The 25,313-nt window shown below is 35.4% G+C and overlaps 2 protein-coding genes across 4 annotated transcripts in view; both read right to left on the reverse strand.

Moving 5' to 3' along the window:
* WNT2 (Wnt family member 2) overlaps nt 1-3,947 on the reverse strand; it is a 75,261-nt gene extending 71,314 nt beyond the window's left edge. The window contains exons 1-2 of one of the 3 annotated variants that reach the window (XM_031938865.1): nt 3,429-3,661; nt 136-359 (exon numbers count right to left, since the gene is read on the reverse strand). In XM_031938865.1, the coding sequence (XP_031794725.1) occupies nt 136-359; nt 3,429-3,514 (310 nt within the window). In that variant the 5' untranslated portion in view covers nt 3,515-3,661. Of the gene's footprint in view, nt 1-135; nt 360-2,997; nt 3,246-3,428 lie in introns of those variants that run through there. The other 2 variants (XM_031938864.1, XM_012550987.3) reach the window with 2 other exon arrangements.
* A 14,140-nt stretch (nt 3,948-18,087) lies between these two features.
* ASZ1 (ankyrin repeat, SAM and basic leucine zipper domain containing 1) overlaps nt 18,088-25,313 on the reverse strand; it is a 98,231-nt gene continuing 91,005 nt past the window's right edge. The window contains exon 12 of the mRNA XM_031938867.1: nt 18,088-18,519. Within this exon, the coding sequence (XP_031794727.1) occupies nt 18,367-18,519 (153 nt within the window). The 3' untranslated portion in view covers nt 18,088-18,366. The remainder of the gene's footprint in view (nt 18,520-25,313) is intronic.

The following is a 25,313-nucleotide window of genomic DNA, read 5'->3' on the forward strand; positions in this document are numbered from 1 at the left end:
TCTGTTCAATGGGTTGCTGTTCAGAGAAAGTGAAATCAAATTTGTTGATGTGCTTTGAAAAGTTTACAAAGCACCATTCAAACGCAAGGAAGAACATGATAAAGTTGGGGTCCTCTGGTAGTGGAAGGCACTTACTTCGGAGCAGGACCTTGCCAAAGAGATTGTGGTCTCTGTCCAGGGTATGGCAGTTCCAGCGGTGCTGTCGGAACTGGTGCTGACACTCTGCAGTCCACTCTGCCACACCCAGGCCAATGGAGCGCATCACTTCTGGGTGCCGGTGACACAGCTGGCGTTGGCGGCTGACCAGGCCTGGCACGTTGTCACACATGACCCTTGAGGAGCCCACAGCTCTCATGTACCTGCAGGCAGCAAACACAGGAAAGAGAGCATCTAGGGGACAAGTGGGCATGAGTGGTGTCTCCCAACGGAGAACTTGGCAGTAGAGGTGACAAAGGAAGCAGATTAAAATATAATTGGGAAATATTTAACAAAATTGATAAAAAATACAATAGGATGTGAGCTATGTTAATCTGTACTTTTTAAGGTCAACACAGGCTGATGGAATTCTTAGGTACCAACTAGTGGTTGCTGTTCCTAATTGAGTTTGACATCTCAGCTCTGACTGCAAGGAAGTGTGGCTAGTTACCAAGGCAAGAAGTCAAAGGAAAGGGGAGAAAGATTTACTTAAGGATACTTGCAGAAATCAAGAAGGGAAGGTTCTGCTAAGTCGTTTTAGAAAATTATTTTAAAATAAAATTTTATTAGTTTGTGTCAGAAGAGCTCAAAGCACTTTTCAAACACACGCTTCTCATGTACCTTTCTTATGAAATAGGATCAAATGTCAGCATAGTAAAATGGTCATTGGATAGGAGTCAGGAAACTGGGGTCTTCATTGAAGTTTTCATTAGCTGATAGTGTGACCTTGTATATACATTATGAAGAAGCCTCAGTTTCACTCTGTAAATCAAAGAAGTTGGACTCTAGTATCCCTTCTTACACTAATTTGGCTCTGTTCTTGAAGTCAAGGGATCCGAGTTGAAACTCTGTTTCTATTTACTTATCAAGTTACTTTAGAAACTCTCGGTCTATTGGTCTATAAAATGGGAATGATAGTTACAGCTTGTATTTATACAGTGCTTACCATATACCAGGCACTGTGGTAAATGCTTTACAATTATTATCTCATTTGGTAATAATATGACTTGTTTTAGACCTACCTCAAAGAGGTATTGAGGAAAGTGCTTCATATAAAGTCCCAAGGTGACTTTTCATTATTTACTGGATAACCTGAGGGATAATGAAGTAATTTGGCAAAACAAATCCAGAAGACTGGAGCTCCACATGAATTTGGAGTCAGAGAATTTAGGTTCAAAGGTGAACTCTTTCATTTACAATTTGAGTTACCTTGGATAATTGTAGGCCTCAATTTCCTTCTCTGTAAAAAGAAGGGTTGAACTAATTGATCATTGAGGTCCTTTGAATCTGTGATTCTGTGACTACTGCCTTTTCTATTGGAAGCCCACCAATAAGTGACTTGGACACTGACTATAAAGGAAGGTGTTTTGGATGGTGCAGGGAAGAAAGGATAAAGGAGATATGCATGTAATGTATTCTTGGGAGAAGGCTTTAAGAGTATTTCAATAAGGCTTTTGAAGAAAAAACCATGCTCACTCTCTGCTTTGGGGAAAAATATCTATCTTTGAGAACAACTCTCTCCTGTCTAAGATTAATAAAAGATTTTAGAAAGTTATTGCATGGGTTGCCTTTAAAAAATCCATCTCTATTAATAGATGTAACATCATTACAATTATAAACATATTCTTCTATTATTGCTTGAAGACTCAGTTTTAAATGTCTATCTTATAGCTTTGTTTGTTTTCTTTAAAAGATGATGGGGGGCATGTTCTATTGTTTTTAAGGACATGAAATACTTGGAAGACTTATTTAAATCCAGTATTATAGCTCTAGTAAGGGAGCTTGAAAAGCAACTTTAACAAAAATTAAATTACATCATCATCTGCACCCAGATGTTCTCTATTAGTAGTGAACTGTTTAGAAAGGTACCTTTCATATAACCCAAGCTGCCATAGGTGTCTTTTGAAGCGATCAAACAGGAAAAATGTCTTTTTCTTGTATTTTCATTATTTTATATGATCATAAAATTGTTGAAGCTGTGACTTCCAAAAATATATATTTAAGTGACAGCTAAGAGACAACGTGACAAAAAGCTGTTGCAATAAATAATGTTTATACACCTATGGAAACAGAAATAGTCATTTTATTGAAAAATGGTTAGTCTGATAAATCAATCTTTGATCCTATGTCAGCAATGTCAAGGCTAAACGCTTTTCCCATTCTAAGTGGTTTTAAGCCGGAATTGAACTCCTCTTCCTATCAACAGCTTGGGCTTGTTGGTTTGAAGATCTCCAGTCATCTCCCTGCTCTATTCCTTTATTGGGTTTGAGAAAAGCTAGGTTTGTCAGATCCTTTATAAATAGCACAAGATAACAGATCTTTCTGAACCTTCCCATTTCTGTTTTTAAAGTTATTAGTTTGCAGGGATATACAGGAGTTCACAATTTTAGTGTCTTTAAGTGGTAGAGGATTGGGAGAGGGAAAAGTTCCCCCCTCCCCCAAACATGTGTCTAGGGATTCTAAGACCTGATGCAATTAAACATCATTTTATTTTTTCAAATGGGTGGAAGGTTGACTTTTCAAAACTCAGAACCAAAGTTCTTTGTATCATGGTTTGGCAAAAGATTGCCTTGATTAAAAAAAAAAAAATTTTTTTTTAAAGATCATTGGTTGAAAGATGGAACGAGGCTAGTCACCTCTCTCTATCTTGAGGCAACAAAAGCGCATCGGAAAATCGAGGCAAGGGTTTTAGGAATAATTCAGAAGCTCTCATGGTTTGCTCCTCGGGCTAAAAAAAAAAAAATGAAGCCTTGCCTCTATCGGCAGGGTTTTTTGGAGGTGAATAACCATGGCTGTACTCACACAGAGAGGCGCACACAGACACACACGTATGTGCCAGAGATTCGGTTAGTCTTTCTCCCCACAGGATGTGAATTTGACTCATTTTGCTGCCTTTATCCTGGATCCAAATAAACCAACATCCGATCACTCTTTCGAGCAAGAATTTGGCTTTTTCCAGGTTGTCAAAGCCGGAATGATCTGTCGGGGAAGAGCGAAGGGGCGCAGGATGGGGACGTGTCTTGGGAAAAGAAGGGGCTTTGAAAGCTGAACTGCAGCTGGGAGGGGGTGTGCGGAGTGAGCGGGGGGGGGGGGTCTGGGATTCGCCATCGGTCAGTCTCAGACCGGGAGAAAGCCCCAAGAAAAAAGGGTCTCCCTGGCTCAGGACTGTGCCCAGTCCCCTCTTTCAAAAATCACATCGAATAAAGGAAGTCCTTGCCAAGCGCGGAACTTACCACCATGAAGAGCTGACTTGTGGGGTTACCCAGGATAAGATCAGAGGAACAGAAAGCCAGATTCCAAAGAAAGAGGAGGAGTTCATATTAAACACCCTTCAGTCCGCATCAGGTCAGACACAACGTGCGTGCGGGGTCCATCCCATGGAACAGAAATAACGGGGACAAGAAACACTCAGCAGCCGCCGCGAGGAGAGCGTCTGCAGCCCGTCCCGTCCCGTCCCGTCCCGTCCCGGCAGCCTGCTTCCCCCCCGCCCCCTTCTCGCGTCTGCGAGTGGCGAGACTCACTGATAAGTTTCTCACGGAGAGGGAGTGAGCGAGCTCAAGGTCAGGGATGACCTCCGGCCCCCGGGTGGGCGCCTCACCCCGAAGCGAATTCCCAGGCTGCGGGAAGAAAGGCCCGCACGAGGAGGGCAAGTCGGCTTCCCTCGCGTGCCCCAGTTCCCATTCTTGTCTTCTCCGCAGCCTGAGCGCAGGCACGGCTGTGGAGATGAGGAGGGTTTTTGCTGGGTGGCTTTTTTTTTTTAAAGCTCTGATGGATGAAATGATGTCAAGAGACGTTCAGGGGGGTGGGGGGAGAGAGAAAGGGGGGGGGGGGGGGGGAGAAACACCTCTGACTAGGCTCGGAAAACCCGAGGAAGCTGGCAGTCACCTTGCAGCCTGCTCTCACAGAACAGCCCTGATAACTCTAGCCTCCGGGGTTTGGGTAGAATGCACCGGCTGGGGAGGGGAAGGCACCCTCACCCTCGGGCAAGGCGAAATCTCCTGGGGCGTGTTTTACTCCGCCGCGAAGGGAGAGGGGAAGGGTGGGGGTGGGGGGTGGGTGTCCACACCGACACTGGTCGCAGAGGGGCTGAAAATAGGCAAATAGGCAAGCAGACAGGTAGATGGACGGACAGGCCGTCAGACAGACAGGCAAAACAGATAGGAACTCTAGCAGGCGGATAGACCGACGGAACCATAGAGACGGTAATTCAGTGAATTTCTCTCTCTCTCCGCACTCATCTCCTTAAAGCTGAGAAGTAGGGTCTATTTTATTTTTGTCCGCATTTTCCGATCCTAGACTAAAAATTTGGTACATAGGTGCTTAATTTATGTCCCTAGAATGAGTGAGACGGGAATGAATGATTATGAGGACCTGTACACCTAGCCTAAATGCTTAGCTTACAATAGGTGCTTAACTGATGAAAGAAAGAAAAAAATAAGAACGATTATGGCACCAATATATCTTAAATGGCTTAAGGATAGGAAAAAGACAATGTGGACTCAACCTTCAGCATCGTCTTTAATAAACGATCCAAAGGTTTCTGAGCAATGAGCATATCCCTTTCGCTTAACCTTATTGACTTCCTCCCAACTTTCGCCAGTCAATAATTCTTGGCCAATTGCATTCTTCCCACCTATCGTTCCTCTGTGCAGGTCACTGACAAACCAGGAGAAACAGCCTCGGAAGGTAAAGGGAGCGGGTCTCTCCCAAACGCTAGGTCCTCCACTGCTCCAACAGAGGGAGAGTGTGTGTATAGTAGGAAAGGCAGGGATCCTCCTCCCTGTCTCTGACAGTCTGCCAAGAGGAAAGAATTCAGCCCCCATACTCGGTTTGTGTCTCTGTGAAACTGATGGGTTTGGACGTGTGCAGGGGGGTACACCACCAATCTCAACTGACCCATCCCCAATAAGTGTCATTAGTCATCCTCAGGAAAGGAAGGTGAACTACTCGCCACGTCCGGGAAAGAGTTGGGTGTTTCAACAATCTCTCTCCGAAGATTCACTGAGCTTTTCCTGGGGCGGGTGTGTGTTTGGAAAGGGGTGGGGGCGCCGAGGCCCTCCCCCGGCCACCCAAGGAGTGCTCAAGGAAGGGGGGAGGGAGTTTAGGACTGCCGTTTTATCTCGTATCGTTCCCGAGGCGTGGGGACTTCAAGATAGAAAGACAATAGGAAAAGCTCACTCTCCGCCCCACAGACACTTGGAGTCTTCTCCGTGGGGTTCGGCCAGGATGCACTGGAGCGTCATTTTTGCCCGAGAGGCCTTTCTTAGCCAGAGCAGAAGAGGGTGAGAATGATATGATGAGGGTTGAGCCGGGACCCTCGGGGGTGGGGGCGTGAAACACGAAGATGCCAAAAACCTGGAAGATGCTGTCAACGCCGCTCAGCCCTTCCCGCCTCCCGTCACCCCCCGCCCAGCCCCGGTCAGGTTCCGGCCCCTCCCAGGCTGACCCAGATACATCCACATTTGGGTCCGGAAAGGGAGGGGAGGAAAACGAGGACCGCGCCACCCACGACTCTGGGAAGAGCAGGGCTCCGCGCCAGGGCCGCTCCGTATCGCTCGGGCGAGACCCAAGGGAAGTGCTGGTCGGTATGTGCCGGCTGGAGAGGGCGGAGGAAATGCAGCCGGGCTCACTCCAGAGGAAGCGAGCCGCCAGCCTGAGAAAGGCGGGCTGGGGGCTGGGGAGCTGCCGCCACCGCCACCGCCGTCCTAGGCAGCTTATGCACCAGCACAAGTCCTTCACGGTCACTCCCACCCCGCTTCTGCTGTCGGAATTGCAGATGTTCTTGGGGCTTCATCCCCGATGTAAATTGGGGGTGCAGTAGCATCCCTCAGAGTTCCAAGGGAATAGAGGGCTGAACGGTCCAAAAGCCGCTAGGACAGGGCGGGGGTGGGTGTGGGGGGGAAGTGTCAGCCACCTCCTACCCCTCCTAGAGCTTTGCTCCCCAGTAACCTGGAAGGGAAACGCGGGCAGTTTGGGGCGATGGACATGTCCCACATGGCAATCATGACCTTAATATTCGATTCTCTGTAGTGGGAAGAGCAAAGCCACTTCTTTAATAAAAGACGAACCTCCCTCCGGCGTGCATTTATGCTCACAGCCATGGGAAATCAAAAATGATGGGGCGTTTAACAATCTGTTTCAAAGCCCTTCCCCTCCGCCTGAGATTACTGAATGACCATGGGATTTGCCCTCCTTCAGTTACTTTGCGGCTCCACAAAATGACCTAAACCTGAAACAGACCTCCTGGAAAAGGAATTCTTTAACTGATTAAATTCACTACGGATTGCATCCTAGGAGCCTGAGAGGTTGCCACGTGTCAGGGAGGGCTAAAATCTAGCTTGGTGAAAAGTAGAAGATTGAAATAGAGAGAAAGGCAAGCTCCAGATGTGGGGGAAAGGTTCACTCAAAAGCCCCTTCCTGATATGTCTAGGAGGCTAGATCAGATTCACTTGTGCCTTCCAGATCAAATTCTTAGGATTTCCTCCTCAAAACTTTAGCATTCTCTAATCCTCAACCAACAATCCATTTAAATCCATGAGTCCTCCTGGCTAGGCCCTCCCTACCTTATGTCCACCATTCGTGGATATTTACCTTTTCCAATACTTTTAAAAAACAAATGTTAGACTGAATGTGAGACTTCCACACCAATTTTTTAACCAGACTGGAGCCCTTTAGCCATAATGGAATGCCACACCAGCAATTTTTTCATTTCTTTTGCTACAGAAGGAGTAGCACTAACACTACATGAAACTAATGGTGGCGTGAATGCACTTTGCCAACACACTGCAAGCTCTTACTGTGAGCCTGCTGTGGGGAAGCAAACCGTTTTCCACTCTGGATTTGCAGCAAAATCTGAAGATCCCCGACACAACCCACAGTCTTGACATATTAATAGGGATGGCATGTCATATGTCCTCATCCCTAAAGTGTTATTGCCTACTTTGGTTTGGCTCCTAGTAGATCACTAGATATTTGAAAAGATATTTCAGAAGGGGTTTCAGCTTTATATCTCTATCAAAACTTAACATTTCATTTCTGCATATTTCAGTACACCACAGCATCAAATCTTAGTGGCTACTGCAACATCTTATTTACTGTATGTAGAAAACAATTCTTTACTCAAGATTTACATTTACTTATTTTCAGCTCCAGCATAATATCAGAGCTAGATGAATCTTCAACTTTCTTAAAGCCATTGTTTATTTACTCTCACAGGACAAAAGGAGACCTACTAATTTACTATCAGAATCATCTCCCACCTTTAAACATGTAGAGCTCCTTCAACCAGTCATATTTGCCCTTTCCAATTTTCTGTCATCTTGGGCTGTGGTTACTGACTTACCCAATTCCCAAACTCGCTATCTCTAATTCTTAATTAGCTTTAAAATACTTTCTATATTAGCTAGTGTGAGTTAAGAGTAAATCCCATTCTTACTCTCTAAAACTGTTCATATGCTTAAGGGTTTGATGGACAAATTGTACAAATACCATGGACGGGACCAACTATAGTCAAAAATATCAATCTGTCAAAACTTATCCTCAAAATCTCTATCTTCCCTTCTGGGTCCCATTCTTCTTCAACATAGTAAGCCCACATACTTCCATAAGATTCACTGCTTTATTGGTGGAATAGATTTTAAAAGATACTTCTAATCCTTCACCTTAGAAATAAGGAATGGACAAAACTTCTCTCAGTAAACTGCCTTTCAGTTTACTGGTGGTGTTACCTTTATTATATAGAATTTGTATATTTTAAAGCCTGTTAAATTTAACAAAGAGACTCCTTGTTGGATGATCCTTCAGACATTATGGAATCTTTAATTTGCTTTCTGTGAGGTATACAGTTTTGAAAAAAGAATTATTGATTAGATAATGTCACATAAAATCCAATTTATGAAATTTAACTGAAAATGTTTCAGGAAGAAACATTAATGCCTTACAATTATATAAAACAAGTCCTAGGATGGAGTTTACTTAATTGAGAGAGTGCTGGATCTGGACTCTGGAAGATCGGTTGGGTTCAAATCCCACCTTTGATACCATTTTAAAGTATGGCCAAATCACAACCTGAAAACTCTTGAAGATGTGGCTTAATTTTTACACAAAACTTCTAGACATGTATAACTTCAAATCTTGACTCCAATGATCCACTGAAACTCAGAAGTTCAAAAGATTCATAGAAAGAAGGGCCTTTAAATATCAGCTCATCTAGTCATACAACCCTTTCTTTGTAAAGATGATATTCCTAGGAAACTCAAAAAGAGATCATGGAATTGTCTACTGGTGCTTAGTATCTGGGATTTGAACTCCTATCTACTAGAACCTACAATCAGTGTTCTTTCTCATTTACAAAATTGCTTACAATGAACTAATCTGAAATTCTAAAATTCTACATCTAAAAGAACAAAAGCATATTAAAAAGTCCTTCACATATGCCATCAATTGACTTTAAAAGCATATAAATAAGATATAGCTAGAAATTATGCAGCAATTCAGTTGTTTTAATTGGAATTTAGTTAGGGAAGGAACACCATACTGCCTGGCACATAGTAAATGCTTAATGTTTAACTGATTGATGCTTTAAATTTAATCATCACAGACTCAAGGTAAACATGGTGGAGAGCATTTGTTTGGCAAATCCTAAAATGTATTATTACATTCCAGAACTGTCAAACTTTAAGCTGATAAACTAGAGAATTTATAGTGTATCAAAATGGTGAAAAGCCTTAAGATTATATTCACATTGAATATCTTTACCCCCATCTCTGGCTAAGAAAATTCCCTTAACTGTCCTTTGATCCTACAAGTGTCTCATTTCATTTCCATGCTAAAACTAAATTATCAAGATCTGAATCAAATTTAGTCTATTATATTAATAAAAAAGTACAAATTCAAAAAGTTTGGGAATAAGATTTCTATTAATGTTCAAAAATGATTATCTTTTCTTAAGAAAGGTTAAAGGATGACATATAGACATCCTTCATCAACTACACTGGCATTTAAAAACTACAATGCATTTAAAAAGAATTAGAAAGCTAATGGGCGTTGGGTAAATTGCTTTATGTAGGATTAATGGCAATGTGTTTAAGTATTGCACAGACTTCTTGCAGAATGAACCAGAAAGGCATGGATATATATTAGTATAGTATAATACATACTAACGGAGGGAGCATCCTCATCAACATGACTGTGGATTTATCAAAGTAAGGCTGAGTTACTTAACTGCTTTTGATGAGCCAAGCTTTTTTTTTTTTTTTTTTTTTTTTTTTTAAGCTTATCTTGTTCTTACTTGTTAAATATGGATCATCTCCTAAAATTCTGACCTGGACTCTCCTTGCTGCCTTCTGGTGATGCCATCAGCTTCTGTACATAGAGTGATCATGTAAGTAAATGATTTACATAGCTAAATTTCAGTCTAAATATCAGGAACTCCAGTCCAAATAACTGTCTGCTGCCCTGCTGCACCTGGACACTCCATAGGTAATCTTAAACCTTGATCTTGGGGAAGTTTTAAAATTTCTGAGTCTGTTTACTCTTCTGTAAAATGATAGGGATGGATTAAATAATCTCTAAGGTTCCTCACCAAAAGGAATTCATTACATTATCTCTTTCCTTCTCCCAATCTATAATTCTGTTAAACTTGCCTGTTTCTTGTTGAGGGCATCATCACCCCTCTAATTATCTGGACCCCAACCTCAGACTATTCCTTGACTCTTCACCCTCCCTCTTCCCTTATATTCCATGAATGCAAACTTGCATCTATTTTACCATCTCATAGTTGCTATTTGTACCCTTCACTATAATCAGAATTGCTACACTCCTTCAGACCGTTGTCATTGCTTGGCTGTACATTTCAAGTTTTATTATTTGTATTCCTTTATCCAATTTCCTATCTAAAAAAGAAAACCCAAATATATCTTTAAGTAGAGAAATTAGTATTTATCATGGTCTAACTGTAGTCTGCTAAAAAATCTCTTTTTACTTTTCAGTCTTTTGCCTTTTTCAAGGCTCACCTTCAAGTCTTTCCTGATTTCATTTTATTAGTATACTCTCCTTCTTGAAGTTAGCTTTATTAATTTACTTAGGTACATGTTGTATCCACTTCACTCATCTAAAGGCAAGGACTCTCATTTTTGTCTTTTGTTTTGCACCTGAGACTTATGGAATAGATGTTTCATAAATGATGGATTGTTGATCCACAGGATTTCAATGAAAGTTTGGTCTCAAACCATTTTATTTCAGCACAGGATATAACAGGATATGGATATAATAAAATCCTATCAGTCCCAAGATATGACATGAAAGGTAGAGTGGTGTTCCTTTTGCTGTTTCCCAGGCCACGCTACCTTGGGTGACAGAGTATCATGACTGTTCACACTAATAAAATGATCTCCGAGTTACCAACTATAACTTTTCCAGTAAGATGAAGTACTACTAGCTTTATTGTCTACTCTGTCACTACACCATTAAGATCTTTGGGCACTGACATTTATCTGCTTGTAGCTTCTAGAGTAAACCTGGGCCTTGCTATCAGCTCTGTAGCTCAACTCTTTTGTCTCTCTTTTCCTTCATCCTACCTTCATTAGAGTGTGAGCTTCTTGAGCACCAGATCTTCCCTCACTGCAATTTATATCCCCAGTCTGAGCACAATACTTGGCACACAGTAAATGTTTAATAAATGCTTTTATAATCACTCATTCATTCCATAATGCTAACCATTATTGGTCTTAATACTGTGAGTAAAATTCATTAAACTTAGAGATAGCCATGATGACTTCTGTGTTTTGTACTCCAAGATACTCTGTCACTGCTCAATAAATAATAATTTGTAGCACTGTGGGGGTGGAAAGAGGGTGGAGATTTTTTTTTGGCACATCCGCTGGTGAGTAATGCATTTATCTCAAATGCCAATAAAAATTTTATGCTGTATTACATGACACATTTGTTACTTATTTGAAAAACTACTTTTGAATCATCTGAATATCATTTAAGTATAGTTCCTTGCCCACCTGTAAAATCAGGTTAGTTATATTAATATTTTCAATCCAAAAGAGATCACAAGAACATAAAATTTCTAATAGTCATTATTCTTTGGGAAGGAAAACTAGAAGAAATTCAAACACATTGTCAAAATAGGGAATTCTATTTACCTTTTCCCCTACTATACTCAACCAGACATTTTCCCACTTATTTTCCTCCCCCTTAAAACTCTTCTCCCCTTTTAACATTTTTCTATTTTCCACTTAGTAGCTCAATTCTTTTGTATTCTCTGTTGCTTTTTGCTTAAGAAAAAGTGATCCAAATGTGCATTATGAGATAATGAAAATACACTAAGAATCTGATATTGTGAGATTTGGACAAATTGATAATGAATAATTGCTCACATTATGCTCACATATGCACAAGGAGTTTACAGATAATATTAAGTACTTTGTACCCTAATTTGAGAAAGTTCACACTTTCTCTATTACAAAAGCAATCTGTGGGTTACCAGTTTTAGGATGTAAACAGAAAAGAAACAAAATATTTTGTGAGAATGTTTCATAGGGAAGGGTGTGGTGAAGCTTTGGACAAACTCTGCAGTTGAAAATACTGTGATGGATGTAATTATTTTTCCTTGCAAAAATTAATATAAATATCAAACAAAAAAGGTTTGATATATGAAAAGTAGAAAAGTATACACAATGATATGTTATAAAACATACTTGAATAATGATTTATCTACAGTGATTTAACAAATTGAAATCAACATTACATGGTAAAAAAAAAATCAGTGCCTTTATCAAACAGCAGAAAAAGATTATATTGTTTTTCTTACTTGCCTGTAAGATTAAAATAACAGACATCTGGAACTCATGTAAAGCATTACTTTTCTATTGACTGTATCATATAAATTACTTTAACATGAGATTTGAGCAATTACTCTTGAAAATCCATTTTATGACACATGTTCACATCTTATACATCTTTATCCATTAGTCCATATAAAAAAATAAGCATTTGGAATGGAATTAGCTTTTTAAAATATTTTGCTAAAAATTTACTGTGTTACTATTCTCTTGCTAACTCCATTTTCTTCAATTAGACTGTATAAGAAGTTTGGACTTCATTCCTAGGGAGCTCTCATGAGTGAACACTTGTACTGATTGATCTCTAATAGAAAAATAATTGAACCATCATAACTCTTTAACCTATCATCAGAACACTAATCAGTGTCAATATAATTAAGCAGGATGAATCTACTAAGAGAAATAAAATCACAATATCTTTAAATAAAAATTTTACTCAATCTTTAAACAAGTACCAAGCATAAACTGCAAAAACCCATGAAGAAGTTATTTTTTAAAATTTAGTTTGATAAGTCAAGAAGGGAAATAATCTATTAGACTACAATAAAATTTAAGTTGTTTCTGAATCTTTAAAATAAATCAAGGATACCATTTCAATCAATATCTATTCTTACACTTCATTGTTTTAAATTGAAGTTTCTACATGTTTGAAGCAGTGATGCAAAATGGAAAGCTTAAGAAATTCTCATGAAATTAAGAGTGGTTGGAGTAAATAGGCCTTTAGCTATTGTACCACCTTACTGCCAACATAGTACTGCTAGTCTCTCCCCCCACCCCAATTGTAATCTTTGTCCAAATACTTGCTTATTATTCTTGCCTTCTGACTTCTGATAAGTTTAATATGCAGTTTCTATCTCCAGAAGAAGCCATGTGATGGTATAGAATGAATACTTGGTTTAGGTGCTCTGGATCCAATTTCTGTCACTTACTAGCTGTGGTACCCTGGGCATATTACTATTTCTTTATCTGTAAAATGAGAGTAGTGACAGAGTTGTTGAAAGCATCAAATCAGACAATATATATATATATATATGTGTGTGTGTGTGTGTGTGTGTGTATGTTCATATGACCATACACATGTAAGCCATATATATAGAGGACCATATACATGTAAGCCATGATGGTACTTTGAGTTTTCAAAAGTTATTCCAATTAAATTAGAACCAAACATTTAATTTTGTACATTCAACATTATGCCAAGCTGCATGAAAAAAAAATCACACTTTCTTTCCTCAAGGAGTTTATCCTCAATTTTGAGTGGTGATGTTTTTACTTCATTCAATTTGATAAGAGAGTACAAACTTTGCCAATCTGCCAACTTGAAAGGTTACCACGAATGACCTTCTGTTGAATTGTCCAAAGTTAAGTCTAGGTAAGAATGGAGAACTTCATCTCCAAACTGGGCACTAGAACTGAATGAAGGACAACCCAAGTGTATCTGTTAAAAGGTAGAAAGAGACTATATTCTGTCTGTGGAAGGACTATACACAAAGATGAAATAAAAAATCTTTTAAAATAACTTATATAATCTCTATAAAAAGATGTTTGAAACATATTTGTCAAACTTTTTGTCAAAAGTTTTAACAACTAACAAAAATACTGTCTGGCAATACAGATATTGGTTTTAATGAATATCTTTCAAATACTTAATAATGAATGTTTATTCCACATACCAGATTGAATGCCCTTCTGAGATTCAAATGTTGAGGAGGAGGGAATGAAGGAAGTAAAATAAAAGTTAAAATAAAATTAATTATTTACCAAGTATTTTTTGCACATTAGCCAACTGATGCTGAACTACAGAATAGAATACTATCACTTTGTAAGTAGGTGTTTAAAAAATTCTCAAATAAATTTTAGAAAGACAACATAAAACAAAAATTAACAAAACTTTAAGTAGAAAGGTAAATATTCCGAGAGAATCACGTTTCTATTGTTAATGTGCTTGTCAGCCTTCAAAAAAATGAAAGCTAGACTAATAAACTTTTATGCAACCTGGGAGAAGTGACTTCAGAGATATTTTTGTGCTGAAGTAAAACTTATACTACATAATTACATTTTGGTTTAAACTATGAATGCAAAAGAGTATTATTAATAACTAGAAGTATTACTAGTATTCAGTGTTTCTTTACTAACACTAATACAAACAATGCATAAGAAATCATCAAGTATTTATTTCTTGGTCTTTATTTAAAATATATGTAGATAGATAAAAATGAGGCTTATAATCTCAATTTAAACATCAGAAACTAACAATAATACCTAACATCTATATAGGACTATATATTAAGAACTGTCCTAAGTTCTTTACAAATATTATCTCATTTGATCTCACACCAACTTTGCAAGGTAGCTGCTATTATTATCCTCATGTTATAGATGAGAAAAATGTGGCAAACAGTAGCTAAGTGACTTGTTCAGGGTCACATGGCTATTTTTTTTTTCCTAAGGCTAGATTTGAATTTAGGTCTTCTTGACTCTAGCCCTGACATTTTATCCATTTTACCACTTAGTTGCTATAATTATATTGATTTGTTAAGATTAGTTTTAAGCTACATTAAAATTTTGTGCTTTATTCTGCCATATTTTACATTTCCTTTTACAGAATAGTTGTTCTTGTCATTAACTCACTGTATAATGTGTAACTTTGGGGATCTCTGAACATGCTCCTCTTACAAACACAAGAGTAGGGGAATCAGAGTGAGCACGTTCAGACATCCCCAAAACTATACAGGAGCTAATATAGCAACTGTGTCCTTGCTTTTCAATAGTTCCACTTGTTGAGATGTAAAGCCACACAGGTTATTTGAGGCTATATTCTTCTCAACCTAAATTGTCGTTCATCTCTGAAACCCCAAAAGACTAAATCTGTCTTCAATAACAGAGTGGACTGTACAAATTCTGATTCCTGTATAGGTAATAGGAATTCTCTAGAGCAGTCTCCTATTCTTCAGGTCACAAGAATTTCCTGGAACTATTGTATTATCTTGAATCTTTCTATGCTCTGGAGTTCAAGTAATTTATACTCAAATTTACTCAAAGAATATACTTATAATAATTTTTCTATTTCTGTGACTTATCTTCCTAAGGTTTTTCTTATTAAATTCAAAATATTACACAAAATTATTGCATTATAATCTGATTAAAAACCGAAAGCAAGGAAAACCACAAATGATGCCAAATTACATAAAATGAATTCAATTATAAAGACTCCACAATTAATAGTATTTTTGGAAATCCTGTCTTTAATTTACTGCTCACCCTCATATTATCAGCTTCCATTTCAGGCAGGAACTTGTGTCAGTAGGCTGCTCTAACTTGCAGACATAACAAAGCATGCCAGAAAGAACAATTTGGAATTAAGATATGGAAAAAAAAAGATTCAAGAAGAGGATGACAGGACTTAAGGGCTTTGAGAAAGTCAAAGAGAAGACTTTTGGCACATTAAGCAAGCTTAGAAAATGATTATTTATGGTTAGAAATTTTTAGTTTTTGGGAAAATATTAGTTTACTAATAGATGTGACTTATTAAAGTGGTCAGTCACTGCTGAAGAAAATATAAAGAAGTTAAGGAGTATATTAGGGAAGCCTTTAAAGTGGCTGAGAACACAAGTAAGGATACAGAGTAGTTGTATTTTTAGTGATAGTGCAATGGGAACATTTTTGGTAGGCTGGTGAACTAATTTTTTTTATCAATATACATTTATTAAAAGACAAAACTACATATGATGCTATAATCCCTCCACCTTACACAGATAAGACAGTTAAGAAAGTACATCAACATTTCTCTAATCAAAGATAACAAGAAAAACGACTTAGAAGTTAATATTATTGGGGATTGTCAAAGACTATAACTTTTATTTCTTTCAAGTATATAAAGCTAACATACTAGGCTGTCAAAATTTACTAAAAGCTTTGGATTGGCTAGGGTTTAAAAGAGTTCTGTTCTAATAAACTAATAATAACTGATGTATACTATATAATTTTTAGGCTTTTTGATGCCTCTAAAAAGGAGACTTTTTTCTCAAGTGTTTTAATCAGATCAGATAATCATAGAGCCAGAAGGGGGGAGGCAGGAGTTTCAAGTATAATTATTATTTTATCTAATTTAATCTATATATTTGAGAGAAGATTCCACAATCATTTTAGAAGCATTATTATCCTGGCTTTCTTAACATTATTAATTTATCTTAGCCTATGAATAAATAATACATTAAAGTAAAATTTACTTTCAGCTCAATCTTTGCCCTATATTGATAATGCAGCATTAGATACATCAGTAACATTTTATTCTACTTATTGTTGACACTTAACAATACAGGTTATTTCCCCATTTACTGGGATAATTATGTTCCTGAAATGTTTGTAAGCAGAGATTAAGCATCTTAAGGAGAGATATCTTTTATCTAAAATCACCTTATGGTGGATACATTTTTGTAAAGCAAATTACCCCATTGCTTGCTTACCTTAAGATAGAACTGCAGTCTTGGTTTTGTTTACTGTACATTATAAACATAAGCACTATTCATGTGTGTGAGAGAGACAGAGAAGAGAAAGATAGAGAAACACACAGAGAAAAATCTAATAAACTTATACATTTTCAAATACTTGTAATAATGCTATTTAGGTTTAATTTTTTAGAGCTAAAGAAGGAATGCAGCTAGTGAAAGAGAGGCTAACCTATAAGATATATCTACTGGAAAAATGATTCAGAGTAATAGAAAAATTTGTTTTTTATTAACCCTCTTATCCTTATTATTACAACTGGAAAAACTATACCTTGTACCTAGGTACAATTAAAATTAAATAGCTCCCCCTTAAAAGAGTAATAGGAGTATGGTAGAAAGAGTAATGGATCTAAAAGGCAGAAGGCCTGAATTTTCTTGGCTCTGCTTCTAGGTCAACAATGATACCTTAGGCATGTCATTTAATGTTTCTGAGGATCAGATTTTTCTCTTGGAAAATTGAGGGGATTGAATTAAATGATATATAAGTCTGCTTCCAACTCTAAATCCTATGACAATGTGTTACTAATAAATGATCATTTTTAGTCTAAATTTTTTTCTTTTATCTTAAGTCCAATCCATTTTCCAATCCTTTCAAATTTAATTCAGTTTATGAGGGAGATGTTTCACTTTGTTAAAGAGCAAATGAGAATGTTAAAAATCTCATCTCAGACACTGATTCATGATGTGATCATTTACTTTCACATGGTTAAACACATTCTCAAAAACAGAATGATTAATCTGGTTCTATTGTTTCTGTAGAACTGACAGACAGAAATCACTACTCATCATATCTCCTCACACTCTTATTTCTTGCTACAATTTCTTCCCCTCTCTTGTTTACCTTTCAAGCAGTTGCAGATCAACCACATCTGTTGTAAGCATGGCACTCAGCCAGGAAAAAAAAAATTAACTCCTATAGTCACAGTTAAGTTAGTTCTTTTCTTTCCCTTTTTTATTTGCCCATATCTTTTTTTCCCCATCCCTGACTTGACTTAAAGAAACCCAAATGGATACTGTATTAGTTTTCAACAAACTGATAAGGGAAATAAAATAGTTAACATCCACTATCAATGTAAATCTAAAATAACATTTTAAAAAATTATTAAGCATCATATAAAATCACCTAATCACATTCACAATCAGTTTGGCAAAATTACTATTTTTACTAGCCATTACTTAATTATCTAATTTTATTATCAATTCTTTATATTTTCCCATGTTTTGTTCCATAATTTAAAAAAAAAGTTACATTTGGATGATACTTTTGTTAACACACTGATTAGAATGCTTCAAAACCATCATATTTTGCAAATTTTATAAATGAGAAAATTTTTTCTTAAGGGCCAATATAAAATTTCAAAGGAAAGTCTTACAAATGGCAAGAGAGATTATAGACTAACAGAAAGTACTTTATATTTTCTGAGATATATCAACATAAGCATGTTAGAGAATATTTTCCAAATTATGGGAAAAATGCATTCCACATGGGCATAGTTTTTCATATCTGTGCAAAACACACACATTAATATCATAGATCAAAGACAAACTAGGTAAAACTTTATTTGAAGGTGACCAATAGTCACAGAAGATATTCAAATGAATAAAAAAAATCATAGAATTACCTGTTATTTATATCTTGATCAAAATTAACAAATTAGATTTATAAATCTGACAGAAAAAATCCATGAAGAAACATGTGCAACCTTGTTTCTGAAATGTTTCTAGAAAGTGAGAGTATAAAACAACATAAATAGTAGTTATCAACTCTCTTCCGAAGGCTTGACTATACACATTGCTCAAAATAAGTATCAACATCAGCTTTTCTGGAAAGTTAGCTTGCAAATGAAAAGGAGAAACCCAAATCCGCATACTGTAAATGTTGCCCTCTTCAAAAATCTGCTATTCCAGGTAGAATATGTTTCTATAGGTGGTACACGACAGGGATCATTTTTCTGGTCATTTTGCAACTAATATTTGATATAAGAAAAGAAACAGAAGTTAGTTCACAATAGAAATAAAGGAAAATATAAAATATAGAAAAATTTAAAAGACAATATTTGATATTGATAGTTCATTTCATTAAAAGAATTGTTCAAAAGGTGGGTTTTTTTTGTATTTGACTTAACATAAATACAAATAACTAGAAAAGTTTTGCTATTCTTAATCAAGGAAGACTTTGAATGAAAATAAATGATCTTTAAAATATTGTTAATGATTAAATTTTAATACTATCCCATTATGAAAAATGCATCAATATTATATTAGAAATAAATAATAATATATTTAAATTCATCATTTTTCATTTGAAATTGGTTAGAAAATTGAGGTGTGATTGGAAAAAGTTACCTATTAGGAATTCTGGCTAATAGACACTATAGCTCCTTTCCTTTCACTAAATATCAATGATATACAGAGCAATATACAATTGTAAAATATTCCTATAGAAAATTTGTACTTGGAAATATATACAAGAGTTATTGAAATCAGATTTTAAAACACTATTTTAATTAACTTTTTTGCCTAACCTTGATAAACCCCATCAAACAAATTCCATGTTGAAGAATTAACAAACAAAACATAAAATTAAAGATTGTTAAAAGATTAAAAAAAAAAAAAGTCAGGCACTTTTATTGAGTGATATTTACTGGAAACATCCTGTGTTAGATTGGTGCTATAAATACTTTCAACTTAGTAGAAATAACTACTTCTAAAATCTACAATGTAAATATTTAAGGAAAGAAGTCTGCAAAATTAATTTTAAGTTACATTTGAATAAAGGGTTTCAATGCCAATCTCATTAGTACTATATTCTTAGCTCCACTTCCACATGGCTTCATTCAGTAACAGATTCCTTTTTGACACTGATGCTCCATTTACTGAATCCTGGGATGGTCATTCCTTTTACTAACCAATTACTTAAAATGACTCTTTCTGACAAGAACTTGTCATTGTGTTGGTTTGAAAGTGAGTGATGTGGTGTTAACGGCTAGCCTTGACCTCTCCCCTACTCTCTTTCTTTGTCGTCTGTACACTAATCTTCTGATAACTCATACCTTCCTGAAAAAAAGTACTTAGTCATTATTCGTATTTTTTGCACTGTAAGAAGAACAGAGGCAAAATCCCCAGATATTATAGCTCTGACACTTTCCCAAATCAAAATCCCATCATGACCACTTCTTTTGAGAAGAGTTCAAATATGCTTCTAGGCAATAACGCAATAGATTGATTCTGTATCTTACCTTCAACTGTTTTTGCCCCCAATGGTATCATATAGATCCATAAAATATTTATTTCATGGACGTATATGTATTAAAATTAGACTTTATGAAAAAAATAAAATGACCAAATAGCAGAAAATTTCTGAGGGTGACTAAGAATGTAAAAAAAAAAAAAAGAATATTAAAATCTCTGATTGTATTATAATTGCTGTGTTTTCGAGTTTTAGTTCCTTAAGGAATGGTTTAAACTATTTTTCATCTAGTAATCACATTCTCCTTACACCAAAGTGCTAAAAATTCTCCAAGGGAAAAAAAATCAGCTTTCATTTTATTTCTCCAAATATATTAGAAGTTGTACAATTTTGTTCTTTTCATGGCAATTACTTGAATCCAATGCTACCAACAAGTATGGAGTATAAGAATTTAAGAAATTTAGGAATCAGAAGATGGTGGTTCCATAAATGTATGTCTGAGGCCCCTTCCAACTTTAATTCTATGATCTATATAGTTACAATTCAAAAATGATACTACTATAATCAAGCGTTTTAATGGTTTACATGAACAAGCTCTGCTAATCACTCTAAATTTCTTTTAGACCACTAATTTGAAAAAATATTGCTTTAAAATAAATTCAATTCTAAAAATAAAAAGTAAAAACTTTACTTCTCTTTATATGAAGTGAATTGACTAGTTGTATCAATCTTGATTATGGTAATATCCAGCTTGAGCTCTGTACATGAATAACTAGAAGATATTTCCTTTCTTAAGGTATTTCCTGTCTCCCTCCCTCCTAGGAAAGTAAAGTTTTTATATGGGAATTTGTAGCATATATATAGATCTACTAGAATTTTGTTATAATTTTTGAGAAGGAATGTTTTGTACAAAATTTATTGGCATTTACTTATATAGAAAAATTATTACTATGCATGCCTCTGGAGTCCTGGATCCCAAATCCTTTTGAAAATTGAGGTAAATATGAATTCTCAAAATCTCTGGCAGTGAAGTGATAGCTTTATTAGATTTACCATACAGGAAAGCTTTTATTATAGCCTTGAAAGTAGATTAACAACTAATTTAGGGGATAAGTCTTGATAGTTTGGAGAGGTTTCATTATTAGTAGGCTGGCTATATGGTGATAATTATCTGACCTAAGAAATCCATAAAATTAAAGTATAATTTCAGAAATTAGAGAAAAATAAAAAGTAATCTTCAGTTCTACATGGGCCTTTTTCTATTTATGCTATGAAAATAACACAATGACAGGAAAGCAGACAATGGGTTCTAAGAATCCCAGTTTTTGAATTTTTATATACATTAATTTCTGGTACTGTAAAGTTGAGAGGAGGACTTCAATCACATCAATTTTTAGATAACTGCTAATGATACTACTTAGTTCTCCAAATTTTTGTGAAGATAAAATCAAATATATCTAAAATCCTTTGTAAATCTTAAAATACTCGATAAATGCTAGCTATTTTTAGGATTATTGTTATAAATAAAACAAGAGGAAGTTAGAGTTAAATGGAAAATACATCATGATCTTCCAAAAAGGAAAGTTAAGGAATCATTAGAAATGGTTTAATGTTTCTAAAGGCAGCAGCAAAAAGCATCATTTCATGGGAAAACACTATTTTGCAGGGTTCAAGGTGAATATTTATGCAACAGACAAACTTTGTTCCTCCAAACCATCATGAAGACAACTAATTTGTGGCAAAAAGCTTGTAGATGATGAGGAGGTAGAGAAACTCTATGAAGGATATATTAAGAAAATCTAAATTGATAAGTATTTTAATGCTTGGTGACTTTAATGCAAAGATGAGCATAGGGAATGTTGGAAAATATGGTTCAGGAGGAAGAAATGAGAGACTAGAGATTTGTAGGTTATACAATAACTTTTCACCTCTAATCATGAATACCTCTTCATAAATAAAGCAGGCAATGGTCATGCACTTCAAATAATACTTTCCCCAATTAAAGTAATTATATTCCAATATACAAGAAATGACTGGTTACAGATATGGAAGATCATCTGTTTAAAACGTCTGCATCAATATTCATTATATAAATTAGTCTATAATTTTCTTTTTCTGTTTTGGCTCTTCCTGGTTTAAATATCAGTACCATATTTGTGTCACAAAAGGAATTTGGCAGGACTCCTTCTTTCCCTATTTTTCCATATAGTTTATATAGCATTGGAATTAAATTTTCTTTAAATGTTTGGTTGAATTCACTTAGAAATCTATCTGGGCCTGCAGATTTTTTTCTTAGGAGGTTCACTGACAAATTGTTCAATTTCTTTTTCTAAAATGGGTTAAGTATTTTATTTCTTCTTTTAATCTGGACAATTTATATTCTTGTAAGTATTCATCCATTTTAATTAGATTGTCAGATTTTTTGACACAACTGGGCAAAAAAGTTCCTAATTAATTTCTTCATTGATGGTGAGTTCACTCTTTTTATTTCTAATACTAATAACTTGGTTTTCTTCTTTTCTTTTTCTAATCAAATTGACTAAAGCTTTACCTATTTAGTTGTTTTTTAAAATAAAATCAATTCTTAGTTTTATTAGCTTTTTTTTTTCAATTTTAGATAAAACTAATTACATTAAATCTCTCCATTGATTTTCAGAATTTCTAGTTTGTTATTTAATTGAGGGTTTTAAATTTGGTCTTTCTCTAAAAAAATTGCATGCCTAATTCACTGATCTCTTCTTTTTCTATTTTACTCAAGGAAGCATTTAGAAATATAAAATTTCCCCTAAAAATTGCTTTGCCTGCATCCCATAAATTTTGGTATGTTGTCTTATTATTATTGTCATTCTCTAGGATGAAATTACTGTTTCTATGATTTGTTCTTTGTTTGATCATTCTTTAGGATTAGACTGTTTAATTTCCAATTAGTTTTTAGTTTATCTTTCTCTGGCTCTTTATTGCATCATGATCTGAAAATGATCATATCATCTGTTTCTGCACATACCAGTCTGTTTCTTGTTATAGGCCAACGTCAAAATTAACACAAAATTAGAAAAAGAATAAAAATAAGTAGATGTGGTATTTAATTCAAGTCCAACCTAACCTATTTTAAAAAATAAAAACCAATATTATTTCCCAAAGAAGTTTAAATGATATAAAGCAATTGCTCCTGCAAGAAGGTCAAAAGAGATTCGAGTGTGTTTTAATTTGACCTTCTTGCCAGGACGAGATGGAAGTCATGATAATACTGGTGGCAAAATATACATCTGTATGCAAAATTTAATGAAAGATGGTAGAAGATAATCATCTCATCTCATAAAACAAAAATAGTAAAAGGAAAAACAAGCTTTGATGGGAGATCCCAAAAAGCAGAATAATTTTGAGCGCATTTAAGGATAAAATTATAAGGGAAAGAAACTGATAAAAATAACAGACTCTATACTAGCAGTACAATGGCTCCATTATATTTGACTAACATAACAGGCTTGGATTTTAAGTATGAGGAAGGAGATATGGGACTATGGAAAAGAAAAAAATAAGATGGGTAGTTGGATTAAAATATTCATAAGAAGAGATCTGCACTAGAAGTGATCCAAATAAGATCATAAGGTCAATTTTCAAGATGTTTGGCTTAATTTCTCATCTCTGTAATTCATATGTGGGTTCTGAGGATCAACCGATGATGAAATGAAAACAGTACAGGCAGAATTTTGCAAACAATATTCCAGAGCAGAACATAACTCTATAATCACATATGACAGAAAGATGAAATAAATTTATGATTCTATTGTGTTTATATTTGGTTAATGATAAATGTACTTAATTTGGTAGAACAAAATGTCATTTTGCCAAAAAAAAAAAGTCTCATACATGTTATCTATTGTTACTACTTTTAAGATAAAGTGACATTTTGTTCACTGAATCAAATACTTTTTTATGGTTAACAAAGAATAAGCATAATAGAATTGCTTGAGAATAGCTCTGATGTTAAATATAAAATTCCTTGAAAGAAGAAACAATGGAGACAAATTTGACTGACCTTTGGTTTATTAAGCATGGTATTAAATAACTGACTTAATAAATGAATGAATGAATGAATAGATTCTCCCAAAGATGTCTCCCCACTTCCATGGGATGATATACAATTCAGAGTCCAAGTAGTAGAGGGGTTCTCTATAGATGGTGAATTCCATCAAATGCTCCAGTTTTCAGAGGACAATGTATTAAATAGACCAAGCCCGAGAAAACTGCAAGCCTTCTAAAGGAAAATCTGACATAATCATTTAAGAAGAAAACAAATATTGTCTAAACTATGATAAGCAAACAGACATGAAACTCAGAATCTATGATTAAGTATATTTTATACCCACATTGTGGTTGTGAACTAGGCCCAGAGCTCAGGAAAGGGAGAAAGAGCTGCACTATGTTTGGAAAACCAGGCAGTGTTTTTTTAATAACCTCAAGTTGCTCCCTTTTTAAAAGACCCATAACACCTGAAGAATTTATGGTGGGAGTCATCCAAAAGGAAATCTAGAGGTACATAGTAGGGATGAGAAGGATGAAACAAATTACTGTTCAGGAATTAGGGGTAAATGGAAGCAAGTGGAACAAAGTGGAATAGATTATCTATGGAAAGCTTCTATATGTCACTGATATTCGTGGAATATCACAATTTTTTTTTAAAAAAGGTTCCTTAATTAGTGGGTGGAATGTAGAGAATTTATAGTATGACAAGAACAAGAGTCACAAAAAATGAGATGATGTGAATAAATTTAAATCCTCATTATAAAAGGAAGTAACCACATGAACAGCATCACTATTTTGCCACCCATGTTGCACTTTGGAGCTTTTTGATCTGACACCAGAGGGAAACCTTTTCATTTTGAATGCTTACTCCAGTACTGAATATTACACATTGGAAATAGCCATGCGTCTTTACCTCTCAGATGCTTCCTCTCAGTTACTTCATTTAAGAAAAGTATGTAGGCCTCATTCCTTTGCAGGATGCACTCCAATCTTTCTCTACTATGCCTCTGTACTGGGTCCCTTGTTTCTAATAAACTTTATGGTTTCCTTTTATGGGTTAGCTAACCCCATTAGAATGGAAGCTTCTTGAAGCAGGCTGTCTTTCTGTTGGAATTTGTAGCCCCAGGCCTTAGAATATTATCTGGCATATAGTAATATTTAATAAATGCTTACTAACTGATTTGGGTTGACTGCAAAGTAGGAAGTGATAAAATAAACTGGTTTGGAATTTTTGTGGGCTAGTAAATATTTTAGGGCAATCGACTCTTTGGAAATTACATTAAAGGTTGTCTTAGATTATTTTTGTCTAAACTACATAAAATACAGGTATATTTACTTACACAGAAAATATGCTCCTAAAATGTTTATATATATCATTTATATAATAATCACTAAAATTATAATTACTAAAATTGATAGTTTATTCTAGTAATTAACTAAAAAAAATCCTTAAACATCATTTGCTCAATTTGGACTATTCCAAGCAACTAAATTTTCATATAGCTATTTTTCTTAAAGCAAAAAACAACCAAAAAACCCACATGC

Source organism: Sarcophilus harrisii, chromosome 5, assembly GCF_902635505.1.
Source record: "Sarcophilus harrisii chromosome 5, mSarHar1.11, whole genome shotgun sequence".
NCBI classification, from domain to species: domain Eukaryota; kingdom Metazoa; phylum Chordata; class Mammalia; order Dasyuromorphia; family Dasyuridae; genus Sarcophilus; species Sarcophilus harrisii.